Here is a 25,519-nt window from a genome sequence, read left to right on the forward strand (position 1 = left end):
AAATCTTGGCATACAGAACTGTGCAAAAGTCTTGATCTGGCCCTCGTTTCCAAGGAATCAGACTTTCTTGTCATTTTTCTTTATGCTGTTGAGCGATAGATCTCCCGGCTTTCTGAAAATTTTTCTTTGGACATTTGCTGCTTTTTTTTACTGATTTTTAGTGCATTCCTTGTACCTGACTTCTCTCATAATTCAGAAGCCACGGAAACACTTACCGATTAATCACTCAAGCAGTAGAAAAAAAATGCACCCGAGTAGAAATATCAGGCATTATTGTCTCTACACATAACAAATAACATGGCAAGAAAACAATTTGAAATAATATTTTTAGGGAGTTTGCTACTAGCAGCCTGGTAGCATTTTTGCACCAACAAGGTGATTCTCAAAGAGCCATTCGCTGAAAACTTGACATATCCCATCATGATGAGCAGTGTACCCTTAAGATATTTGAGGAAACTGTACAAGGAGAGGACAAAAAAAGAAGTATCAACCCTACAAAACAATATCTGTATCTGAAATCTACAGCAGATGAACAGTATGATATCCTTGAGAAATAGGGAAAACATCTGAAGGATGGACTGAAAATCAGTGGCAACAGGTCTTATGGAGGGATGAATCCTCCCCCAGAGCCCGGACCTCAAAATTATTGGAGCAGTGTGGGTTCATCTTGACAGAGAATGGAACAAAAGGCAGCCGACATCCAAAGAAGATCTTTGGGATGTCCTTCAAGAAGCCTGGAGAACTATTCCTGAAGACTAGTTAAAGAAATTACAAGAAAACTTGTCCAAGGAAGCTCAGGCTGAGTTGAAGAATCAGGGTGCTCAGACTAAACATTGATTTTTTTTTTACCATATATAATGTATTTCCACTAATGTTTCCTGTTTTCCTGGGAATACATACAGAAATGAGAGGTGGCTCAAGACTTTTGCACAATATTCTACCTTTATTCAAGGATCCTCAGCTCACGAAAACATGAAACACCAACTTTTTAATCTGTTGACTGGGTTGCTAAGACTGCATGAACATTATTATAGTATTGACACACAGTTGCTTTTTAATCTAAAAGCCTTCCATTGATGGACGTCCAGTTTTGCCTCCTGAAGTGGTTCATCGTGTTGATTTTTTTGTGTCATCCATCTTCTTTAGACACCCTTTCACTGCCTGTGGAGTTACAACTGAAACCTCCCTGACAGTAAAAGGGTCTCTCACAGATCAATGAGCACAGTGTGAGCATGCCCATCTCCTGTTCTTGTTTGTCCAACACCAGCCTCCCCTTTCCTCCCCCTACTTCCTCTCGTCTTCATCTTCCTAATTGCCAGGTGTGCAGATGGGTGCCCTAGCTGTCTTGTTGTATATAATTTTTTTAACACCATGTTTGCACTGTGAGGAGTTTCTGAAATCATCTATATTGTGACAGGGCTCAGTCATCCTCTTTAAGCACTTGATAGTGTTGGTTTTGTATTAGAAAGATTAATCTGTCAGTCAAAGTGAGGAGGTCATTTATCATTGGTGCCACACACCCACAGTGTCCTCCAGATGAAATACTACCAATATACACAGTCCTCTGTGAGATCTAAAGCCTACCACAGACCCTACCTGAACAGAAATAGCAGTGGGTGAATCTTTTTTCTCCTTTCTGTCTTCGTCAGGCACTTTCTTTGACCCCTGCTGCTTATCTGTCTTTTGTCTATTTGTATTCAAACAATGTCTCAAACAATAATCCTCCATTTCAGCAGCAACTTTCTCTTTCATTCCATCTTGCTGTGCTCTCTGTCTCGTTTCTCTTTTTTTCCCCTTTTCCTCCCAGTGAATTTACTAAACAGGATCCTCCTCTCTGCTTTGCCAACTCTGAACTGCACCTCATCAGTGGGTCTGTATCTCCCTTTTTTGCCTTAAACATTTCAAGAACATTTTCGGCTCTTTCCTCCATAAAATTCTTAAACTTTTGCAGTCATGAGTACTGAAATAGAAATGTCCATTATTATTTTACCTTGAATTATGGTTCAATGAAAAAAGCTCAAACTTGCTCAACGTACTTCGCATATTCTGAATTTAAACGTGGAGATTTTAAACATCTGTTGGAATGAGTCCATTAAAAAGTCCTGCACCTCTCCTCCTTATGGCCTTACAGCAGTTGCTAGAGAGGGTGTTTTTGAGTGGGACAGTTTATGTATCTACATCACCTGACCTGGATGCAGTCTAAGAAGAACCACTTTGATCAGGCGGATTAACTTGCTTCAAAGTGACGGAGTGTCTGCCTGATTAACTGACCATCGCCCAGTTCTGCTCGCAGGTCCACTGGCTCTGCAGTCACGCTGGAGGCAAATCTCCTGAAGGCTAATGAACTTGAACTTTTGTGAATTCATCAATCCTATGTGACAATAACATCCAAGTCTGGCTCATCTTGACCTCACTCTGTTTTCCCGTCATTAAAAACCGACTCTCTTCCTTTAACTGACGGAGAAGTCTTTAGGTCATTTTGTGGAGTTATTTTGTGTTTTTACATCTTGCTAAAGGATATTTATTGATTAGTGAGGAGCCAATAAGATACTTCATTCTGTGATTGATTTTCTCCCCTGTCGTTTACCACATCAGTGAAAATATTCTGGTATACAAACCCACCCTGAACCTACCCGCCACCTCTTACTGCGGTCCAAATTACCAAACTGTGTGTTGAAGTGCTTCATTGTGATCTGTCTGTGTACCACTGTCATCACTAGGGGGAGCTAGAGAAGCAGCTCCTGCAGGCCAATCCCATTCTGGAGGCATTCGGAAACGCTAAGACCATTAAAAATGACAACTCCTCTCGATTTGTGAGTTTAAACAGAATGATTTTTTTGTTTTGTTTTCTGATCTGATTCTGCAAATCTCTTTCATTTTAAAATCAAGTCTTTGTGTCTGAAATCACACCTGTAACTTTTCCTTTCCTCCTCACTCTTCCAGGGAAAATTCATCCGAATCAACTTTGATGTAACCGGCTACATTGTTGGAGCCAACATTGAGACTTGTATCCTTATTCATTCATTTTCTTACCTATTTGATCACTCTGAGAAAACAGATTTATCATCTCTGGCCTGCTTTTTATGTTAGAATGCAGAAATATTTTTTCAACTTGTTATTTTTGTTTTCAAATGTATTAGCCATTAAAAATGCATTTATTACACTTCCTTATAAACTGTATTTCCTTACAGAAATTATGCTTCATATGTAAATCAAGCTTCTGTCATTTAGGTGGAAAAATATATGCGTATATGCTTTACCATCCTAAGCAAAAAGAACATTTGTTTTCTTTAACAAATGACTGCTCTCAGACCTGTTGGAGAAGTCTCGCTGTATCAGACAGGCAAAGACAGAAAGAACTTTTCACATTTTCTACTACATGATAGCTGGTGCCAAAGACAAACTGCGTGGTAAGATGACAATAAATGTAAAATGTCAGTGTATATTCTCACAAACTTAAAAAGAGTCTACAACTTGTGCAGAATCGCAATATTCAAATGAGAGCTAAGAAGAAGTACTTCACATTCCTGTTGTTGATGTCCGTTATGATAATACTCACCATTACGATGAGTGGTCACTAACGCTCCATCTTTATTTTAATGTCAGAGGAGCTTCTTCTGGAACCCTTCAGTAATTACCGCTTCCTGAGTGCGGGCCATGTTCAGGTTGCCGGTCAGGAAGACGATGAGATGTATGAGGAGACTATGGAGGCCATGAATATCATGGGCTTCAGCGAAGAGGAGAGAACTGGTATCAGTGATAAATTATGTGTTTGCTTTGAATGGTTGAGTTTCCAGTTGTAATTCAGTTATTTCAGTCACCATTGTGTGCATCTCTGGGGATGCTGTGCCTGTTACACACTGTGACTGCATTTACTCTGTACATTTCATCCACTTGTTTTCACTGCTGTCTCCCTGTGAAGCTAAATGTCTATTTTTTCTGTTGCAGATATAATGAAGGTTTGCTCCACCGTCATGCAGCTTGGAAACATTGAGTTCAAGAAAGAGAGGAACCAGGAGCAGGCCACCATGCCAGACAACACCGGTTAGACACCTTTACCTGCTACTAGAAGAATGTCTATTTACACACTGCCATCAGCTTTTTAACTTTAGCAAGTGTACCATCTTGTCTCTCCAGCGGCCCAGAAAGTGTGTCACCTGCAGGGGATCAATGTGACAGACTTTACCCGAGCCATGCTCACCCCTCGTATCAAAGTGGGCAGAGAAGTGGTGCAGAAGGCTCAGACCAAAGAGCAGGTACTACATTTAAACACTTAAACTGTCTGAAAGCATAAGAATTACTGTAAAACAAACACTTCTCACACGTCTTTCGACTTAGTTTGAACCTACATCAAACTCTGGTCTCTCATTCTCTGTGCTTGTGTGTATGTTAGGCTGACTTTGCAACTGAAGCCTTGGCCAAGGCTATTTTTGAGCGGCTGTTCCGTTGGATCCTGGGTCGAGTCAACAAAGCCCTGGACAAGACCAAACGTCAAGGGGCCTCCTTCCTGGGAATCCTTGACATTGCCGGCTTTGAGATCTTTGAGGTAGAGACACTCTAAAGAGTCAGGAAGCAAACAGCTCTTATAGTGTTACATTTGTTAAGATGATCACCTAAAAAGTAAACCGAAGTCAGTGCATGTGATAAGCGCCTTCTGCTGTGTATTCTGGTTGTTGTAGGACAACTCCTTTGAGCAGCTGTGCATCAACTACACCAACGAGAAGCTGCAGCAGCTTTTCAACCACACCATGTTCATCCTGGAGCAGGAGGAGTACCAGAGGGAGGGCATCGAGTGGAACTTCATTGACTTCGGCCTTGACCTGCAGCCCTGCATCGAGCTCATCGAGAGGCCGGTATGGCAATTAAACCCATGTTCCTCTGCCAGTCACAGATATATTTTGTAATTTAGCTTGCTTATTACATTTTCTTTGTTTAATCATTTTTTGGTTAAACTTGCTTGTGTGTTTCATACAGAACAACCCTCCAGGCATCCTGGCCCTGCTGGACGAAGAATGCTGGTTCCCCAAAGCCACAGACATCTCTTTTGTGGAGAAACTCATGAACACACAAGGGAACCATGTGAAGTTTGGAAAACCTAAGCAGCTTAAAGACAAAACAGAGTTCTCCGTTCTTCATTATGCTGGGAAGGTGAGTATGAAGAGAAGAGTTTAATACACCTGTGTTCTGTTAAAGATATAAATCCTTCAGTGTTTGATGAGGTTATGACCAACCTCTGCTGGGAACAATGCTGTCAGGTGTAAATGTAGGCCCGTAAGTTTCATCAAAGAGTACACAAAACTAAGACAAGTTAAAAAGGGAGAAACAGAAGTGGATAGTGTTGCTCAAATCAATATATAATCAAAACAAAGACACTCTTAACTAGAGTTTTTACATCCTCCCTTAAGATAAGAAAGAAAAGAACAAACAAATAGCTTTGCTCTCCATCCTACCAATCTTAAGCTAAATATATCAACAAGCAGCACCCAAATCTTGTGCATCTTAAGAGGAAAACAACTTAAAGTATGTTCAAAAGTATGGAAGGAAGAAAACTAAACACTGGCCCAGTCTAAAGTTCTTTTTAAATTAATTGAAATTATTCCATATCAAAACAGGTAAACTAAGAATCGTTAGATAACAGTAAAGTATCCACAGTAGCCCTGGTCTAAATATGGGCTAAATATTTCCCTAGGGCTAGAAGCAGTCCATGGACCACCTCAGTAAGGCCCAAAACGTCCTCTAATGGAAACTAAGCACTCCAAATACATTAATGTAAAACAGCATTTTCTTAGTAAATCCTGAGGCGAGTGAAAGCAGATTCTATTCTGCCATTTCATGTGATTCAAGCTGAGTGTGCTCTCTACATTTATCTCAAACTAAAATAGGCATCAAGTTGACTTAGAATGTTGCAAAATCAACTGAGAGCAAAAATCTAGTAAATATTTGTCACAATTGTCAGTTTAAAGGTTATATGTCTGGTATATCAGGTGTTCCGGGTTCACATCATCATGAGACATTTTTCAACCACTGAAAATGACTCCAAACTTAAATGCCAGGTGTAATTTTCTTTATAAGATAGTCAATTGTCCAAAAATTCCCAAAGCTTTTGAAACAGAACGAGCCTTTGAATTTTATCAAGTTTTTTTTATACTAGTATGCTGTGCCTGAACTGGTGTTCCAACACTTTAATTTGCACACTTAAAATCGAGCCTCGTACAGACATGCAATAACACACAGTGTCAAAGAAAGATATATTATTATTTGACTGACAAGCTTAAAATGTTTTTATTGCTGTCGTCTCATAAAAATCCTGTGACAATATAGCTCACAGAATATTGATGTTTTGTTTTTAGGTAGACTATAACGCCACTGCCTGGCTGACAAAGAACATGGATCCTTTGAATGACAACATTACAACACTGCTCAGCAATTCCTCCAGTCAGTTTGTGCAAGACCTCTGGAAAGACGGTGAGATGTCTGAAAGGCACACACATACGCAAAATCAGATCTAAGGCAAAGCATAGATGTGTGAGTTTACAACAGATGTGCGTTGTGTGTTTCAGGGGACAGAGTGGTGGGCCTTGACACGATAGCCAAGATGACAGACAGCTCCATGCCAAGCGCCTCAAAGACCAAGAAGGGCATGTTCCGTACAGTAGGACAACTCTACAAGGAGTCTCTGGCAAAACTCATGACCACACTGCACAACACCCAGCCCAACTTCGTCAGATGCATCATCCCTAACCATGAGAAGAGGGTAAAGCTGGTGTCTTTTATGGCTTTTAAAGTGTAATCCTCTACATTAATGCGTTAAGAAAAAAATAAACTAAAAAATACATTAAACAAGTAGCACTGAGAGAGTTCATTCACTGTATGTCACTGCTAATAAGATGTATTCTTTTCAGGCAGGGAAACTGGATGCTAACCTCGTCCTGGAGCAGCTGAGGTGCAACGGAGTGTTGGAGGGAATCCGAATCTGTCGACAAGGTTTTCCCAACAGAATCGTCTTCCAGGAGTTCCGACAACGGTAAATGTCAAACAATATGCAAAGTGTAAAATCTAGTTTCTCATATTTCTGTGCAAAGCGTGATATCTCTTTATCTCCTCGCAGTTATGAGATCTTGGCTGCAAGTGCTATCCCTAAAGGCTTCATGGATGGCAAACAAGCCTGCTGCCTCATGGTGAGCACATACATTTAAAATTCCCATCCATACTCATTGAATTGAACATTTTTTCCTGTACTCTTATATATACTCATACCACCGATCTCTCGTCTGTGTAGATAAAGCATCTGGATTTGGACCCCAATCTGTACAGGATTGGACAGAGTAAAATCTTCTTCCGCACAGGAGTGCTTGCCCAGCTGGAGGAGGAGAGAGATTTGAAGATCACTGTGATCATTATCGCTTTCCAGGCACAAGCGAGAGGCTTCCTGGCCAGAAAGTATGATTTTAAAAGCTTCCAAAGTCATTCTTCATCCTCTAATAAACTAAACTGTCCGTGATGCATCAGACTCCTCACAGTTTTCACTAATCCAGTCTTATGGATAGTATTTTGGCAACATCTATTTGACATGAGGGAGGATTTCATATTAATAGTTTAGTCATCTTCCTATTTTATTGCCATGAATTAGAAAACTGTACATGATACTCAACATCATGCAAGATTAAATGGCTTTTACTGCTGTATTTTTTAAGGGCTTTTGCCAAGAGACAACAGCAGCTGACAGCCATGAAAGTGATCCAGAGGAACTGTGCTGCATACCTCAAACTAAGAAACTGGCAGTGGTGGAGGCTCTTCACAAAGGTCAGCTACAGACAAATGCATCAATCTCACAGTGCAACTTTGTTTTTTGAGCTAAATTTGTATTTTCATGTAAATTAAAAGAGTGATCTCAAAAGTTAAAAATGCTGCATTTACACTATGTTTAACACGACAATACATACTCTTCCTAACTACAGGTCAAGCCTCTGCTGCAAGTGACCCGACAGGAGGAGGAGATGAGTCTAAAGGACGAAGAACTGCAAAAAGCCAAGGAAGTGGCCACAAAGATTGAGTCGGAGCTGAAAGAAATCTCCTTGAAACACACTCAGGTAAAGGATGAAACAAAGACACAAACCCTTTATTTATTCTTCTTTTCTGTAACAACTATCTAAAACTGTGTCCAGCTAACAATTCGAGGTTCATTCTCAGAGGTGATTAAATTCAAGAATGAAAGCAAGCAAGTGAGGAGTGAGTGACACTTAATGAGTCGTCAACTGATAATGAAACTGAACTAATGTCTTTCACTGTGTGCCCTTCAGACTATTGAAGAGAGGAATGCTCTCCAGGAGCAGCTTCAGGCAGAGACGGAGCTGTACGCTGAGGCTGAGGAGATGAGGGTCCGTCTGGCGGCTAAGAAACAAGAGTTGGAGGAGATCCTGCATGAGATGGAGGCGAGGCTGGATGAGGAGGAAGAACGTGCTCAGTCACTGCTGCTGGACAAAAAGAAGATGCAACAACAGATGCAGGTCTTCACATCAGTTTCATGTTTTCACATGTCTGCTGTTGCAATGGCTTGATTTTTTCTGTGCTCAAAGTCTTTAATCTGACAGATGACGAAACTGGTGATCATTTTAAATGTAGGAACTTGAGGAGCATTTAGAAGAGGAGGAGGATGCTCGTCAAAAGCTGCAGCTGGAAAAGGTTACCTGTGAAGGAAAGATTAAAAAGTTGGAGGAGGATGTTCTGGTTATGGAAGACCAGAACAACAAGCTTCTTAAGGTAGGTTTTAGAAATCAGCTTTTATGAGAGGTTTCATTGAGTCATTTTCTAAGAGAGTTTGTTTGGGATGTTTTTTAGGAGCGTAAGCTGATGGAGGAAAGGATTGCTGACTTCAGCTCCACCCTGGCAGAGGAAGAGGAGAAATCTAAGAACCTCACCAAGCTAAAAAATAAACATGAATCCATGATTTCTGAATTGGAAGGTAGTCATTTTTATGCTTCAGCAATACCATAACTGACATCACAATCTGAGCTGTATTCATACACATGTAAGCCATGGGTTTGTTATGTAGATTTCTGAGTGTTATCTTTCTTCTGTTCTAGTCCGCTTGAAGAAAGAAGAAAAGGGTCGCCAGGAGCTGGACAAGGCAAAGCGCAAGCTGGAGGCCGAGTCTAACGACCTACAAGAGCAGATAGCTGACCTGCAGGCCCAGATCGCTGACCTCAAAGCTCAGCTTGCCAAGAAGGAGGAGGAGTTACAAAATGCCCTGGCCAGGTGATGTCACTCTTATTACTCTGATTTTTGCCTAATGTTGATTTGTTCATGTCCTGACTAATTTCTCAAAAGTATCAAATATTGATTCTTGCGAAGTGAATATTCATTTGGTCTGTAGCAAAATGACAATAAATGTACCCATATACATGCTTAATTTCAACCAAGCTAACTAGCACTTTTACTCCTCATCTTCTTAGGTTAGAGGATGAGGCAGCCCAGAAAAACAACGCTCTGAAGAAGATCAGAGAGCTGGAGGGACACATCTCCGACCTGCAGGAAGACCTGGACTCTGAGCGGGCAGCCAGAAACAAGGCGGAGAAGATCAAACGAGACCTCGGAGAGGAGCTGGAGGCCCTGAAGTCTGAGCTAGAGGACACCCTGGACACGACTGCCACACAGCAGGAGCTGAGGTCAGTCATACTAAACTCAAATATACAAATAAGAACTCAAAGAAGTTTTAAAAAGTTATTTCATTTTAGGAATTTGGCTGGTAGTATCTTGATTAAATGGCAACACAGTAACCGACCAAGAAACAACTATTTTGCTGTAAGACAAAGGTGAGGTAATATATATGGTTGTAAAATATAAAACTATTTCTATGATTCTGTTTTTATATAGAGCCAAACGTGAGCAGGAAGTGACGCTGCTGAAGAGAGCCATTGAGGATGAGAACCGCACACATGAGGCTCAGATTCATGAGATGAGACAGAAACACACCCAGGCTGTGGAGGAGCTCAGTGAACAGCTGGAGCAGTCGAAACGAGTACGCATGAATTATATAAGCAGCCATTCTTAAGGATGGAAAACAGGGAGAAATGAGGTATGCCAAATGGCACAAGAAGTGAACTGAAAATCAGTGGCAACAGGTCTGATGGAGGGATGAATCCTCCCCAGAGCCGGGGCCTCAACATTATTGAAGCAGTGTGGGAATTTTTTTAACTTTTTCTAAGATGTTTCAGGCTGTGTTAAAGAAGGTGCTCATAAAAAATATTGACTGTCAAGCTCCTTAAAATTGTACAAACTCTGTTTAGGCTTTTATTACATATATATATATATATATATATATATATATATATATATAGCATAAAGAAATAAGGGGTGATTCAAGACTTTTGTACAGTACTGTACTGTGACTGTCGTTTTTACTTTGTTATCTAGTGTATACGGTATTGATATCTTCCCTTGTGTCTTCTGCTCAGGTGAAGACAAACTTGGAGAAGGCGAAACAGGCTCTGGAGAAGGAAACATCAGAATTAACCATGGAGCTGCGCTCACTGACTCAGGGAAAACAAGACGGGGAGCACAAGAGGAAGAAGCTGGAAGGTCAAGTTACAGAACTGCAGTCCCGCTTCAATGACAGCGAGAAGCAGAAGGCTGAGCTGGGCGAGCGCTGCTCCAAGATGACTGTAAATCACTTTCCATTGTTCCATCAGTTCTCCATGCAAGTGCACATAAATGCTAGCAATTGAAGTCCCATAAACTTCATGTTTATGTCTGCGTAGGTTGAACTGGAGAGTGTAACAAACCTACTGAATGAAGCAGAGGGCAAGAACATCAAACTAAGCAAAGATGTTAGCAGTTTTACCTCCCAACTCCAAGACACACAGGTAAAGTATGTACTGAAATATGTAGAATGGAACAGTCCGCATGTATCACTTCCTGTTACAATGACATTGATCAATAATTCCAACTAATAGGAAATCTGTAAGAAATGAAGTATTAACCGCTGAACTGCTCTGGTGTAATAGGAGTTGCTGGCTGAGGAGACACGTCAGAAACTGCAGTTCTCTACAAAGCTGCGACAAGCAGAAGATGATAAGAACAGCTTGCAGGAGCAGCTTGAAGAAGAGCTGGAGGCCAAGAGGAATGTGGAGAGACATGTGTCAACCCTCAATGTCCAGGTCAGGAGTCGGACGAGGAGCTGTTCATTTAAACCTTATAAAAAGTTTGAGGGGGTAAAATAAGGAAAATATGAAAATCAGTAAGAAACAGAGGAGAGATTTGAGTGAACTTAAACTGTGGGTGGAACAGAGGGAGAGGAGCCACCAATTAGGCTGAAAATGTCTCTTTAACTCAGTTTTGATTTGTGCTCAGTTATCAGATGGAAAGAAGAAGCTAGAGGAAATGTCAGGAAACATTGAGCTCTTGGAAGAGGGGAAGAAACGTCTGCAGAGAGATTTGGAGGCGGCCAACACTCAGTTTGAAGAGAAGGCTTCAGCATATGACAAGCTGGAGAAAACCAAAAATCGTCTGCAGCAGGAGCTGGAGGACACGCTGATGGACCTCGACAGCCAGCGACAGATTGTGTCAAACCTGGAGAAGAAGCAGAAGAAGTTCGACCAGGTACCAAATTACAATCAAAGTTCTGAATAAGCTTTTGAAGGATAATAGGGTAAACTGTTCAAACTTACAGGGTTTAGTCCAGTTGGAATTTCACAAGTGTTTGTTGAAATTTGAGGTTCTGAAATTTCAAATGCATGTTCATTTGTCCACTCTGACCATCAGATGCTGGCTGAAGAGAAGAGTATCTCCAGTAAATATGCAGATGAGAGAGACCGTGCAGAAGCCGAGGCCAGAGAGAAGGAGACCAAAGCTTTGTCTCTGGCGAGGGCTCTGGAAGAGGCCCAGGATGCCAAAGAGGAGCTTGAGAGGGCAAACAAGACTCTGAAGCTGGAGATGGAGGACCTGATCAGCTCCAAGGACGATGTTGGAAAAAGTGTTAGTGCTCGAACATCAGCCAATCAGCAGATTTCTTTTGCAGACAAAACAATTAGGGCACTCAAATTAATTTGAAAATGAATTGATGGCAGGTACACGAGCTAGAGAAGTCCAAACGAGGCCTGGATGCCCAGGTGGAGGAGATGAAGACCCAGCTGGAGGAGCTGGAGGACGAGCTGCAGGCGGCTGAAGATGCCAAGCTGCGCCTGGAGGTCAACATGCAGGCCCTGAAAGCCCAGTTCGATAGAGACCTCATGGGACGGGATGAGATGGGAGAGGAGAAAAAGAGACAGCTTGTCAAGCAGGTAAAGCAGCATCAAAAACATATTTTGTTCAGCTAAAAGACTGAAATCTTATTCAGTATCAAAGTGTCAGACCAGCTGGGACGGTTTTCTTAAACAATGATGCACACCGATTGCAGGTCCGTGAGCTGGAGACAGAGTTGGAGGATGAACGTAAACAGAGAACTCTGGCAACAGCAGCCAAGAAGAAGCTGGAGACAGACATGAAAGATCTGGAGGGACAGATTGAGACGTCCAATAAGGGAAGAGATGAAGCCATCAAGCAGCTCCGTAAACTCCAGGTGAGAATGACAGCGTATAGCAGCAGATTCAGCTGAGAACATTGCAGCTGTACACATTGTACAATGGACATGTGTTTTTGGTTTAGAATCTGAGACATGCCTTGTTGGAGGTTTGCACAAACAAAAAGAGTTTTTAACAGTTTGTACATACTGCAGAACAAAGAGGACAATCCAGTAAAACAAATCCCATTCTGAGGTCTCATCTCTCTCCATCTGTATTTCTGGTTCTTTTGCTCTCTCCAGGCCCAGATGAAGGACTACCAGAGAGAGCTGGATGACGCCCGTGCTGCACGGGAGGAGGTGCTGACCACTGCAAAGGAGAGTGAGAGGAAGGCCAAGAGTCTGGAGGCTGAGCTCATGCAGCTACAGGAGGTAACACTGTAGATTCCTAACAAGGTAACAAGTTTACAGCGAGCGGAGGCTTCAAATAATTGGATGCAATTCTAATCTATTTCTAGGATCTGGCTGCAGCTGAAAGGGCGCGAAAGCAGGCAGAGGCTGAAAGAGACGAATTGCACGATGAGCTGGCAAGCAATTCCTCTGGAAAGTGAGTGGAAAGTTCATGCTTCACTTTGCTAAGTGAAAAGAGAAAACAAATGCTGACATTTCCCGCTGTGATTAATGTGCTCAGGTCGGCCTTGGCAGATGAGAAGCGCCGTCTTGAAGCGAAGATCTCCCAGCTAGAGGAGGAGCTGGAGGAGGAGCAGAGCAACATGGAAATCCTCAATGACAGGCTGAGAAAGAGCACACAGCAGGTGACTTATGACATACATCTCCCATTCTCTTTTCCTAAGTTCTTTATCTTGTTCTTGATGGAAATCATTAGGGGGTTTAGTAAAGATGGTAGGAAGAATTCTTAAAGAAGCTGTGAAGTGGATTTGCATCACTGAAACTACAGACATTCAATAAACATTCTACAAAAAGTGCTTTAGATACTTTGTCTATTATCATGGTTCAAGTTAAACATATTGGTGTCACAGGCTTCTCAAACACAGCATTTTGTCCTCATATTTATCCAACAAAAATATATATTTAGTACAAATGGATGAAAATGATCAAGCGTTGCTATGGAAGTTGCAGGTGTAAGGAATTGTGAGACAGAATCTTCTCCTTTCTTAAATGTATGGTCCGGTGTATCCTATGCTAAATACTTCATTTTGTCATTTCTTTCAGTTAGGAAGGTTCCCAAGCAAAATAGACTATTCGTATAATGAATCAAGCAATGTCAACACTTTACTCTGCGTGTGCTCCATCTTCAGGTGGACCAGCTGAACAATGAGCTGCAGACGGAGCGCACCACTTCTCAGAAGAACGAGAGCGCTCGGCAGCAGATGGAGCGCCAGAACAAGGACCTGAAGGCAAAGCTCCAGGAGATGGAGAACCAGGTCAAGTCAAAGTTCAAGTCCTCCATCTCCGCCTTGGAGGCTAAAGTGGCACAGCTGGAGGAGCAGTTGGAGCAGGAGAACAGGTCAGGAACAAATGTTATAACAGAAAAGAAGCCCTTAGTTGGCCTAATCTCATGACAGACACGGTAAATTTAGATAAGCATAATTATAAAACATGGAATTTATGTTCAAGTAATCTCACTATCATTTAAAGTTGGTACTTTTACTCTACATTTATGATTGACTTTAATCATGCAACTGTTCACACATTTTCTTACACATTTAGTAACTTTGAGTTCTTGTCCATCTTGTCTCAGGGATAAGCAGGCAAGTGCCAAGAGTTTGCGTCAGAAAGACAAGAAGCTCAAAGACTTGATAATCCAGGTGGAAGACGAAAGGAAACAGGCGGAACAGTACAAAGACCAGGTAAAAAACGCTCGATTCCTCCATACCATATTACAAAAAATAACGTGCAGTTTTGATCATATTTGGGGAAGAGGTGAGGACAGTACCAACTTGGGATATTCCCTCTGTTAACATGTCAGGCGGAGAAGGCAAATTCTCGCATGAAGCAGCTGAAGCGGCAGCTAGAGGAGTCAGAGGAGGAGTCTCAGCGCGCTACAGCTGCCCGCAGGAAGCTGCAACGCGAGCTGGATGAAGCCACTGAGACCAACGATGCCATGAGCCGCGAGGTCAACTCTCTCAAGAGCAAACTCAGGTAGTACAATGTGTAAAGAGTCCTTCTGTTTCTGTTCACGGAGTTTTTGTCTCGTGGTTTTCCCCTTTTATATATCTGTGACGCTACAACAGAACACAGATTCTGTACCGTAGAAAAATCTGAGCTTAAGTATAACATATATGAGACATAGTCAACACATTTTTAAGATAGGAAGGATTATAGCTATCCTTAGTTCACCGATTGTATCGTACAAAAGTTTTGAGGCATCCCTTTTTTCTTTACATATTCCAAGAAAAACAGAAGGCATATGCAAACATAAATGGAAAATGCGGCATTTAAGGAAAAACAACGTTTGTACAGTTCTCAAGATCTTGAAATTAGTTTTGACCAACTTTATTTTTCAACACTGCCTGAACCCTCTTAGAAAAGCTTTACTGGGTTTGGGTCTTTAAGCAGTCTTCAGGAATAGTTCTCCAGGCTTCTTGAAGGACATCCCAAAGCTCCTCTTTGGATGTTGGCTGCCTTTTGTTCCATTCTCTGCCAAGATGATTCCACACTGCTTCAGTAATGTTGAGGTCCGGGCTCTGGGGAGGATTCATCCCTCCATCAGACCTGCTGCCACTGATTTTCAGTCCACTTCTTGTGCCATTTGGCACTTTCAGCCAAAAATCTTGAGTCAGCCTTTTCTCCTCGTTTCCCTTCCTTAAGAAGGGCTTCTTGACAGCCACCCTTCCATAGAGACCATTTCTGATGAGGCTTGGGCCAACAGGAGATGGATCAGCTGAAGGTCCCGATGCATCTCTCAAGTCATGTGTCAGGTCTTTGCTGGATTTTTTTCACTTCGAGGTCCTGTTCATCTGGTCATTAATACGCTGCTACTACACAATCTTATCTAAATTGATTGTTGCACATAGAGACAAAACAGATTTTTCCCTTTTATTGAGGCAATTTTTCATGCTTGAAAGATTGATAGGTTAGTGTTAAATGGCTTAAGAAGCGAAGAAAAAAAACAAAATGCATTCTTCTGAAAATGGTCAGTCACTGGGTCAGCCAATTCTGTACTTAAAATGAGTGAAATGGCAGCCTGTACCTAAGAAAAACTTCAACTTACCTTTATAAAGCCTGGAGAAATATTACTCAAGCCACTTTAAAAAAATTACAAGATAGTCTGGATTATTGGAGGCTAAATATAAAGAATTGAGGGATGGCTCAAGACTTTTGCACAGCACCGTCAGCTCCGCCTTTTTTCCTGAGGGTTTTAAAGAATTTGAATATTTCTTCAGTTGGTTCACATAATGAAACACAAACTTTACACAACAATCAGCTGTTAGCTGTAAATTACATCCGTAATTATTGAGCAGCAAGATCTTAGAAATATTTACCGAGCAAAAGCAAAATAATGTCCATCTCTATTACAGAGGCAACCCTGAACCTAAGGAGTAACACGGCAGGTACCTCTGCAACTAAAAGTTACCCCATCACCATTTCTCATTCATTTACAATGACTTCTAATTCTCCGTGCACACTCTTGATGCTCTCATTTCTTTCATTGAGCCCAACTGAGAGACATGTGGCTCATCAGCTTCCAGTGACTTAACAGAAAAACAATGAGTTGCAAATCAAATCTCATTATTCCCACTTTCTGATGGCCATGATTCTCTCAGTGCTTGGTTTACGTGTCATAAACCGAACTCATTTTCCTGAGCAAGGACTTAAATGAGTTACAAACATAACTGGCGTGCTTGAGCTGTAACCGAAGCACAATCTGTACATTCTGCGTTTCATCGATCCTCTCTGTGGTGTGCAACACCCGACTGGTTTTTAAACACACCTTAACAAGCACACACACCATCACGTCATCTCACTGTGTCTTTTTTGTGTTTGTATCCGTGTGGTGTGTACACCTCTGTGACTTTGTAGGCGTGGAAATGAGCCCTCCTTTGGCAGCACGCCGCGGCGTATGGGCGGAGGTCGAAGGGTGGTTGAGGATGCCTCAGAGGAGGAAGCAGACTCCCAAAACGACTTCAATGGAACAAAGTCCTCAGAGTAAGGGGTGTTAATGATATAAGAATTATTGTTCAGGACAACGCTTGCCACTTAAAAACAAAAAGTAACTTCAAAAGCCTGCTTTGCTATCTTCCACATCACTTCAAAATATATATTTTCTCTGATTTCCAGCAGTGTACTGGTATTCTTGTTTTGGAGCGCATGTTCTTAGCACAAAACAATCAGAACTTGTTATGCAGAAGAGTTGTTTTGGTGGCTCTGCTGATGTGTGATTTGCCGTTCCTTTAGTTTTTAAACGTACACCGTTTTGAACTGCACTGAATGTCTGATTCTTTCTTATGCGATATTTTGTACACGATAATAGGTGCCTCTAATTACCACCCACCTTGAACTTAATGCAGAGAAAAGTAAATTTACAGATGTGTAACTACTATCAGCGACTGTCGTCCTGTTGCCTGTGACTGCTGTTACCGTTTCAGAGCAGCACTGAAATGGGCTCAGATTGGACGTGTAGAGTCATTTCTAAACGCTGTCTGCTTCCCATCAGTGCTGACGTTTGTATCCCGACAAATATTTAGCCAGGAAAGACTTTTTAATCACTGTTTTACATTGTTTGCACCTTTAATGTGCCCTTAAATATTTAGATATCCTTTAGTCCAATCATGACAAACATCTGATTATCTAGTCAGATAAGTTTTAAGGTCAATCCATTCATAAAAATCACATGCCAGATGTCGATATTGGGCACTTAACACTCATATTGTTATATCTGCTCTTGGCTCAGATTTACTGTACATGTTTTAAAAGCTCCTCATCACAAACTCAATCTCATTTGATACTGTTATCTATAATCAACTAATGTTTACATGCCACCCTTTGTATCTATTAATTGTTGAACCACAAGCACAAGAAATAAAGATCCTAAAAAAAATATTTCTTTGACTTTTAATTTCTCTTTCTTGGTCAGTAACTTTAAACGAATTCACAATGTTATTGTCGTTTGTTTAGATCATAAAACCGCAAACCAGCAGGATAGAAGATGGGTATAGTACCTCAGGCACATACAGAAGCAGTTGAAGAGGCATTGCATACAAACACCCAGAAGACAGTGGTCAAGGATTGCAATTACAATGAGCCCCTGTTTGCCCAAGGAAGCATAAACAGCACATAGGGGCAGGAACAACAATTCTCATGTCACGGTTTACTTCCTACACACAGGCTACAGTGTGCTGAACTGAGATCTAAATACAAAATAGTATCATCTGCTGAATGAGCTGCTGAATGAGCTGCTGAATGAGCTGCTGAATGAGCTGCTGAATGAGCTGCTGGATGGCAGTAATGACAACTTTAGATTAACCAGAAACATTTCAGGAAAAAGCTCAGCTGTCACAAGAAACCTTTCCTCAAATTCAAAAACATCCTCTTAAAAAAAAAAAAGCAGGAACAAAGTATTCAATATAGGCTCTACATACCTGCAGATATATACTATCAACTGTGCTTGTTTTTAACTTGTTAAACTCTATTATTGCTCGATATCTTCTCCCATACGTACACCGTGCAGCCCTTAGAGGCAAAGTGGATTTCCAAGACCCATAAGAGAATTATTACCATACATTCAGTGGTGCACGTGTGCCCGAACTAAATTCTATCATCAGCTAAAACTCAGTGACCAACAAAGGTTCCTCCAGGACTGGATGATAAATCTGAAGCATGGCAAATCTCATCTCTGAAGAAGAAATCCTAAATTTCTTCACATTGACAATCCTTGAACACAATAAAATAGTTAGATACAACAGGTCTGTGTGATGTCAGGAGAGAAACAATAGAAATACAGAAAAAAAAAAAAAAAAAGTCCTTATTTCAAAATGTTTGACAGTGTAAAGAAACTGACAACCCATGTTTGTACGTTAAAGGCTAAAGTAGAATTTTCTCCATCAAAAACTTAAACCTAAAAACTGTCATGGAGGTTTGAGCGAGTACTGTAAGCAGGGAATTAATACCACGTTCCTTTTGCATCAGGCAGCCGTTTACTTTGTTGTTCACCATTTTCTCAACTGACAAACTTTCCTGTTGCTGCGCATCACTGCACACACAGCAGCGAATAAACAAATCCTGCCACTGATCAGCTGGGACCAACAGTTTGATCCCAAAAACACAACCACAGGACAGTAAAAACGAGTGAAAAGCTGGAAAAGAAAACATGATCTTTTTAAAAAGTAAAGTCCAGCAGCAACCAGTTCAATCTCCAACATCTCCAGCAGCCTCAGCTGATCAGCTGCAGGATACGCTGACCAGTTACTGAGCAACACGGACGTTCTTTGGTTTGGAAAGTAGTGACAAAGTAAACAACTGCCTGACGGAAAAGGGACTTGGTGTAAAATCTCGATATATAGACAATGTGAGCACACATCATGCCATGTTGTATGCTGGAACGGGAGCGGCATCTTGTGAGGAATGCTCTTTCATTCCCTTGTGTAAGTCCATTGTTGCTTGGTTAGGTTTTGTTTTGTTTGGCTGAAAACAGTCGAATCCAGTGAAGAAGAGAGGAGATGAAGAAAGAAAAAAGAAAAAAAAAAAAAGGAAAAACAAGATGGTCCGTACCAGGCAAAACTGAATCGCACCACTGATTCCAAGATCTGCTAATTAATCTTGATGGGACAGATTTTATGAGTCACTATTCTAATAATAAAGATGGTTTTTGATACTGAAACTCTGCTTTTTCTTGCTGTGGGCAGTTATGTTTTAATATTTGGTATTGAGGACTGGAAATGGACAGTGGTGTGATTTTAAAGGCTGGTCCTACGGTTTGAATGTAGAAACACGATCCTAAAGTAAGAATCCAAGGTCAGTAAATACAAAAAGGCAGCCCGAGATTAGGTGAGAATACAACATGGCGTCCGAAGAAGCCCATGTGTGACTATAACATTTGCTGAAACCAGTATGATGATTTTGAGGTTTTAGTTTTTGCAGTCTTGGGTCCCTTATTTAAACCGAGTGATCTGACTGCCGTGTACTGCGGTTAAGATCCTGGCTGCGTTTGAACTGGCCACTCATTCACTTTGTAGCGAGTCAGCCATTTTGAAGTGCTGTTTGAAACTTTAACTGGTACTTTTTATTCACCATACAGCGCACCACAAACTTGTTACGTGTTACACTGAAGGTGGTGTCCTGAAGCTTTACACAACTTTGGTAGAAACAGACCATGATGCATTGCGGCCCTGGAGCGAGGAGCTGACGGAGATTGCTACTGTGAGCTGGCACCAACGTTTGTGACTTCACATTGTGATCTTTCTGACCCAGTGAAAATCCCTGGTGATCAAATAATGCTCCCCAGAGATCTCAATCATGAGGTAGTTAGTCTATTTCTGCTTGAGAAAATATCAGTAAAACATGTAGACGAATAATTTTCAAAACTTAAGTTGTTCTAAACGCAGCTCACTTTTCAACTATTGGAATGTGAGCCATAATGACTGCATTTAGTGGGTAATATCAATTCATTATTCGCAAACTGAGGATTATTATACAGTTATAGCCAAAACTTGTGTAGATGGATACAGGTGAAAAAAAAAGAATTAATACAAAAGTGCAAATATTTGTCACCTAAAATGTTGAGTCTGTTGTGATGCCAATTAAAACGTGCACTCTGTGTACTAAAAACAATAAAGTTCTGCTGACAATGCTGGCATTAGTTTATGCGCATATGTATACATTTATGAAACACCACCATATCAAAGTGGTGTCTGAAATGTATTACGTGCTGTTTGCCCGTATCCATAAGGGAGTCCTTTAAATAGAGTGAGAGAGTAAACGAGCGTGCGGTCCAAATGCAGCCACTGACTACTAATAAGTACTTCACACAGACCCACTCAACAAAAAAAACACACATAACCCTTTAACAAGTGGGTCAGTTTTGGAGTCACAGCAGAGAAGGGCTCACGAACTGAGAAGGTAACAGCACAAATGAAGGCAGTGATGGTTAAAATACAAACTTCTTCTCAGCTCATTAACTCACTCCGTCTGGGTTCTCAAGAAAAAAAAAAAGAAAATCTCTGAAAACATTTAAACCAACAATATCTGATAACTATACTCAGTATGAGATGATATCAAGCCAATGGTTGAAAGAATATGTACGTAGACACTGAACATTATTCAAATTCTTTTTTTCGTAGAGAGAAAAATAATCCAACTGCTTTTGTCTATAATTCTTCTATCACAGCTTTGGTTTTTAAATTTGTAATAAACACAGTATTTGTTCAAGCCTTTTCATTAATTCCACTCCAGCTCCTTGGTCCCTACACCAAAGTCACTTTCCAGTGCCTGTAATCAATACAACTGGTCCTTGTGTTTGTCACGATCAATGTGTGAGTGCAGCAACAACACCAAATTAGTTTTGTGGGCTCTGCTGTGCTTGATCCTTCAAAGAAAACAGCAGACAGACGGTCCTAGACACTGAACAGCGTCAAAGATGGAGAAAAAGATATATGGTGCGAGTGATGGGTTCTGCATTCCTTGATGAAGTGCTGCTTCGTGAGATATGATAAGGTGTAAGCCTGAAGCAGAAGAGGTCCATACACTGATGGATTGGGCCACTCATACTTGCTGTGAGAGGCCCAGCACAAGAAGAGAGGCTTTCTTGATCAACAAGTTCAGCAGGGCTAGAGGCGACAAGGGAAGACAGCTCAGCTCAAAGTCCTGTAACTGTAGTTTGACAAGGGGAAGGAGGGTTGGGAGGGTGGTGGCTCAACATTTTTATCCTCTTACAGCAGGATCTTGACACCTCCCTGTGGAGAGTGGGGACCCTGGGAGATCCCTCTCGGAGGAGCTGGTCCAAACTCTAACCGCTTCACCAAACTGCAAGACCAGATACAGCAGATATGAGCCAACTCTACGCAAGTTTATCCCGATTGACTCACAAGAAAAAGAGACGCTCCAGTGTTCTTCTCCCTCACCTGTCGTACTGAGGAGGAGCGATCAAGCTGCTGGCTTGGACCTCAGGACCTGCCTCTAAACCCGAAGGACTACCGGGGCCGGCCGGAAGAGCTGGTCTGCTGACAGACGTGTCGTACACGAAGTCTCGACAAGATGCCAGCTTTGACTCCAAATTCTGACAGGAATCAAACAAAAAACATTTGCAGAAACATGCAAAACCAAGACAGAGCAATGATATTAGTACATTTGTAAAATTTCTTACTCCAACTTTTCTCAGCAGCTCCCCCACGATGTTGAGCGCAGATATTCTAGCAGACGTAGTGAGGGGGGTCCCTGTTAGACCATCACCTAAAACGAAACATACACGAGCAGGTAACTACATAGAGTGAAAATTAAATACGTCATGAAACGCAAAGTTATTAATGTCCTTTACCTCGCCGGATGCTGGAGGCAGGGGGCGTGATGAATGAGCTGATAGGTTTGGAGGGAGTGACGGGGATAGATGGGTTCACCGTGGAGGAGCATAGCAGATCTGTGCGATCTGTGTCTTTGCCCAAGCTGCTGGACGGTCGTCTCTCCTTATGTCGTACAGCCAACTCCTGGCGAAGATCTGCCACAAGAAAAAAAAAACAAAACAGAAAAGTCATCTTTTTCTTAGTTTTTTTTCTTATAAACTATGGGGCACATTGCTTTGCAGAGAATTCAGAACAGCAATACGCCATGTGATGTCTTTGATATCGTTTGGTAAAACAATTCAAGCCTAATGTGAGGGCTGTAAAACACCAAGCCACCCTTACTCACATAAAAAGACACCAAGGCAGACAACATCTGCTATGCATGTTCTACTTTTACATTAAATAATGGAGTTAAAATATTTAAAATCCAGTCCAAAATGTTTTCAGTGAATTGAGGGAGATTCAAATGACTGTAAATCCAGCAAGATGACTCTGCCATGGCTGCTATGTGAGGAGTCATGTAAAGCCATTTAAACACTGTCAAAAAAAATGAGTATTAGATCTCAGTGAGCTGCTATATCCTTGAACATAACTACAAATTAGATCACATATAGTATACACAGGAGGAATGTATATAATGTATTGAAACCCAGGACTTATTAAATTAATCCAGTATAATAATTCACTGAGTTAGTTGAAAGAATAAATCGGCAGTTCTTGTGAATCTGAGAAGCCACAGAGAGCGTTTTGTATGAGCGTACCTCTCGCTTCGTCCTTGAGTCTTTGAACAGACTCGAGCAAGTTCTCCTTCTCATCCAGCTCACTTTCCAGAAAGGCATTCCTCTCAATGACCTGGTTCATCCGCTGCTCAAAGTCCTCCAGAGACATGATGGTAGCCCTGGAATATGCACAGAGAGTATAGCTATGGGAGTATCTATATGCAACAGAGTCAGAGCACACCTAGTCACTTTTAAGTGAAGAAAGCGTATTTACAACACGATTCATACCCAAATTCAATTCAAAATGCTTTACTTAATGTAATGAAATGCTAGAAAACAAGACAGAAAAGTTGTTCATTTTCTCTACAGTACCCATTTCAAGAAAGGTCTCGGGTGGTTCCTGACCTGCCCTAATAACTCATCAGCTATACAGAATCTGCACTCTGTGATATCAACATTTAGGACTTAGACTTGATAGAGAAATAAAATGAAACAATAAAATTAAAATTAAAACATCATAAATAGTAAAAGTACATTGATTAAAAGTTTACAATCAAAAAGAACGAAAAAGTTAATTTTCAAATAATGACATAAGACACACTAAACACCCACCTCTTCGTCCTCTCTAGGTCATCATTGGACTGCTCCAACTCTCTGATATATTTCTGTAGATGATCTCTAACTGCTTTGGTCTCTGCCAGATCTTCTTCCATCATTGATATGTGTCTCAAAGCATCAGAATGCTGGGACTCAAATTTCTCCTGCAAACAGCAAACGGACAACTCAGCTCACATCGACACTGCAGACTTTACAAGGTCACTGCAGGTCAATGCAGTTACCGTCACATTTTACAAGAGGACAAGTGTTTGGTTTTTTTTTTTACTTTCTTTGCTTATCCGAGACTAAATATGATTTTGAAAACCTGTGAGAACCAGTCCTTCCTTCATCGCCTCTTTTACTGCTCTGCTTCCCGTGGAGCACAAAATAAAAATAGCGGTCAGCTGCTCAGTAAGGCAACATTTTCCTAGTAAATGATGAGCTGAATTAGAGTTGACAAAAACCTGAGTGTCTGCATGAATGAGAGACCAGTGACATTTACTTAATGTCACTAACTAGATCAGCAAGCTTCTCCAGCTCTACAGAGACCAATGTCTTTTTATAATAAAAGGTGCTCTACCTTTATATTTTCCAGTTCCATGCGAAGCCGGTTGTTGTCCAGCCGCAGCTCTTTATTTTTACCCTCACATTGCTTCAGCTCCGTTTCCAGTTCTGCTTCATAATCTCGACTCATCTGCTGGAATTCCTGCAGCTCTTCCTGAGCCTCCTGAGCCCTGGTGACAAAAACATGTTGAACTCCAAACAAAAATAAATAAACTAATATGCATAACATCATTTTAGCTATAAGAGGTAATTGTCCTTTATGTAGATGAAGATTCTCAGTCATCCAGGTCGTGGTAATATATGGTAATTATACTCAATTCAATTTATTTAAGCTCTTGTAAGTATCATTTATATTAAAGACAGCTGGTTGAGAACTAGTAATAGTTACCTTTGCTGGTGTCCCTGTGCCTGCTCTTTCCAGAACCCCAGCTCCTCCTCTAGGGATGCAAATGAATGTGCTGTCGGCTCTACCATGTCTGCTGCTCTGATAAAAGATGATGGTGAAGTTAATCAAATTAGAGCCTTATATTCTGCAGTCGTCTGGCGTGAGGACACATCAACACAATTTAAACCTCTGAACCGTTAGCAAACGCTAACTAGATTAGCACATAAAAGTAACCGTCGCTATGAATTTTGTCACGATGCTCAAAAGCCGAGGAAAGTAATAAATAAACATGTTTTCTATGTTATTTTAGCAATTTATACAATGAAAAGATGGTTAATGAAACTGTAGCCAGTGGTGTTTAGGACTAGATTGGCTTAGCATTAAGCTAACTTAGGCTAAATTAAAAAGCTAAGAACCGAGATCAGAATATGTGATCACAAGTCAAAGCTAACCAGAACCAAACGGACTCACCTGCATAAAAGGAAACAGCTACAACATGCTACATATAAAGGAATGTATTTCGACGTATGAATCGATATTCCGGATTTAACGTTTTGTGATTTGCACAAACTAATCTCTCGTTACGTTAGCACAGCAGTCGACTCACCAACCAAATACAAACTATCATTCGCTTCTTGAAGGCAATTGGACAATACAGATGACGAAACATGAAGATTGACCAATCACGTTAGCGAACGAACCTCAAGCCGCGGAGCCTCTGACAACGTCCTCTCCCACTGTTGTGATGCCTGTCTGTCTCCAATCAAGCTAATGGAATTTAAAGTAGGTTTAGTTCCGATTTACGTTATCTATTTATTTAAAGAATGGAACTTTATATACAGTAGTATTTGTTACAGAGAAGTTTTTTTGTAAAATTACGTGTATTATTTATTTATTTATTTTTATTATAACATATATAGAATAGAATAGAAAAATATTTTATTATCATATAGGCTACATATTGCTATGTACATATTTATATATAAATATTGATGTTGCCTTACTTGGAATAACTACATCTATCACTTCTGCCTTCCTTTGGAGTTTTTCGACCATCACAATGTCCAATTGGTTTGCCATCACCATTTTATTTGTCTGGATCTGGAAGTCCTGCAGGATCTTAGCTCTGTCAATTTGACTTTCAACACATACTCGGTGCAGATGTTCCTGGGCAATATTCTTGCCACTTGGTAATGATGTTTCATGTATGCTATGTCTGATTGCATCATACACCCTGATAGTA

General features: G+C 41.0%; 3 protein-coding genes across 5 annotated transcripts in view; 1 reads left to right on the plus strand and 2 right to left on the minus strand.

Moving 5' to 3' along the window:
• The window catches only part of myh11a (myosin, heavy chain 11a, smooth muscle), a 31,407-nt gene extending 13,847 nt beyond the window's left edge, over positions 1–17,560 (plus strand). Inside the window, exons 6-42 of one of the 2 annotated variants that reach the window (XM_075463701.1) lie at positions 2,721–2,813; positions 2,944–3,007; positions 3,312–3,410; positions 3,607–3,750; positions 3,949–4,044; positions 4,138–4,256; positions 4,394–4,546; positions 4,680–4,853; positions 4,975–5,148; positions 6,351–6,465; positions 6,561–6,754; positions 6,903–7,024; positions 7,109–7,178; positions 7,280–7,440; positions 7,695–7,803; positions 7,959–8,090; positions 8,301–8,507; positions 8,623–8,760; positions 8,839–8,962; positions 9,084–9,255; positions 9,453–9,665; positions 9,874–10,018; positions 10,455–10,661; positions 10,758–10,862; positions 11,004–11,156; positions 11,350–11,598; positions 11,761–11,973; positions 12,066–12,278; positions 12,395–12,556; positions 12,800–12,928; positions 13,015–13,103; positions 13,188–13,311; positions 13,816–14,024; positions 14,259–14,367; positions 14,487–14,659; positions 16,039–16,071; positions 16,541–16,630. In XM_075463701.1, the coding sequence (XP_075319816.1) occupies positions 2,721–2,813; positions 2,944–3,007; positions 3,312–3,410; positions 3,607–3,750; positions 3,949–4,044; positions 4,138–4,256; positions 4,394–4,546; positions 4,680–4,853; positions 4,975–5,148; positions 6,351–6,465; positions 6,561–6,754; positions 6,903–7,024; positions 7,109–7,178; positions 7,280–7,440; positions 7,695–7,803; positions 7,959–8,090; positions 8,301–8,507; positions 8,623–8,760; positions 8,839–8,962; positions 9,084–9,255; positions 9,453–9,665; positions 9,874–10,018; positions 10,455–10,661; positions 10,758–10,862; positions 11,004–11,156; positions 11,350–11,598; positions 11,761–11,973; positions 12,066–12,278; positions 12,395–12,556; positions 12,800–12,928; positions 13,015–13,103; positions 13,188–13,311; positions 13,816–14,024; positions 14,259–14,367; positions 14,487–14,659; positions 16,039–16,063 (5,178 nt within the window). In that variant the 3' untranslated portion in view covers positions 16,064–16,071; positions 16,541–16,630. Of the gene's footprint in view, positions 1–2,720; positions 2,814–2,943; positions 3,008–3,311; positions 3,411–3,606; positions 3,751–3,948; positions 4,045–4,137; positions 4,257–4,393; positions 4,547–4,679; positions 4,854–4,974; positions 5,149–6,350; positions 6,466–6,560; positions 6,755–6,902; positions 7,025–7,108; positions 7,179–7,279; positions 7,441–7,694; positions 7,804–7,958; positions 8,091–8,300; positions 8,508–8,622; positions 8,761–8,838; positions 8,963–9,083; positions 9,256–9,452; positions 9,666–9,873; positions 10,019–10,454; positions 10,662–10,757; positions 10,863–11,003; positions 11,157–11,349; positions 11,599–11,760; positions 11,974–12,065; positions 12,279–12,394; positions 12,557–12,799; positions 12,929–13,014; positions 13,104–13,187; positions 13,312–13,815; positions 14,025–14,258; positions 14,368–14,486; positions 14,660–16,038; positions 16,072–16,540 lie in introns of both variants that reach the window. The other variant, XM_075463699.1, reaches the window with a different exon arrangement.
• Positions 1–21,127, minus strand: part of rps15a (ribosomal protein S15a) — a 125,744-nt gene extending 104,617 nt beyond the window's left edge. Inside the window, exon 1 of the mRNA XM_075463705.1 lies at positions 21,124–21,127. The gene's annotated coding sequence lies outside the window, so the exon portion shown is untranslated. The remainder of the gene's footprint in view (positions 1–21,123) is intronic.
• Positions 21,124–24,896, minus strand: LOC142378810 (nuclear distribution protein nudE homolog 1-like). Of its 2 annotated transcripts, none has more exons than XM_075463703.1 (9): positions 24,748–24,896; positions 24,280–24,370; positions 23,908–24,061; positions 23,343–23,491; positions 22,773–22,909; positions 21,990–22,166; positions 21,819–21,904; positions 21,577–21,731; positions 21,124–21,478 (listed from the first exon to the last, which is right to left on the minus strand). In XM_075463703.1, exons 2-9 carry the CDS (start codon positions 24,363–24,365, stop codon positions 21,385–21,387), a joined length of 1,038 nt encoding a protein of 345 aa, XP_075319818.1. In that variant the 5' UTR covers positions 24,366–24,370; positions 24,748–24,896; the 3' UTR covers positions 21,124–21,384. The 2 variants fall into 2 exon arrangements, with proteins under 2 accessions (XP_075319818.1, XP_075319817.1); XM_075463702.1 differs by having other exon boundaries at positions 24,280–24,375.
• Between the last annotated feature and the right edge of the window lie 623 nt (positions 24,897–25,519).

Source organism: Odontesthes bonariensis, chromosome 4 (assembly GCF_027942865.1).
Source record: "Odontesthes bonariensis isolate fOdoBon6 chromosome 4, fOdoBon6.hap1, whole genome shotgun sequence".
In the NCBI taxonomy this organism is placed as follows: domain Eukaryota; kingdom Metazoa; phylum Chordata; class Actinopteri; order Atheriniformes; family Atherinopsidae; genus Odontesthes; species Odontesthes bonariensis.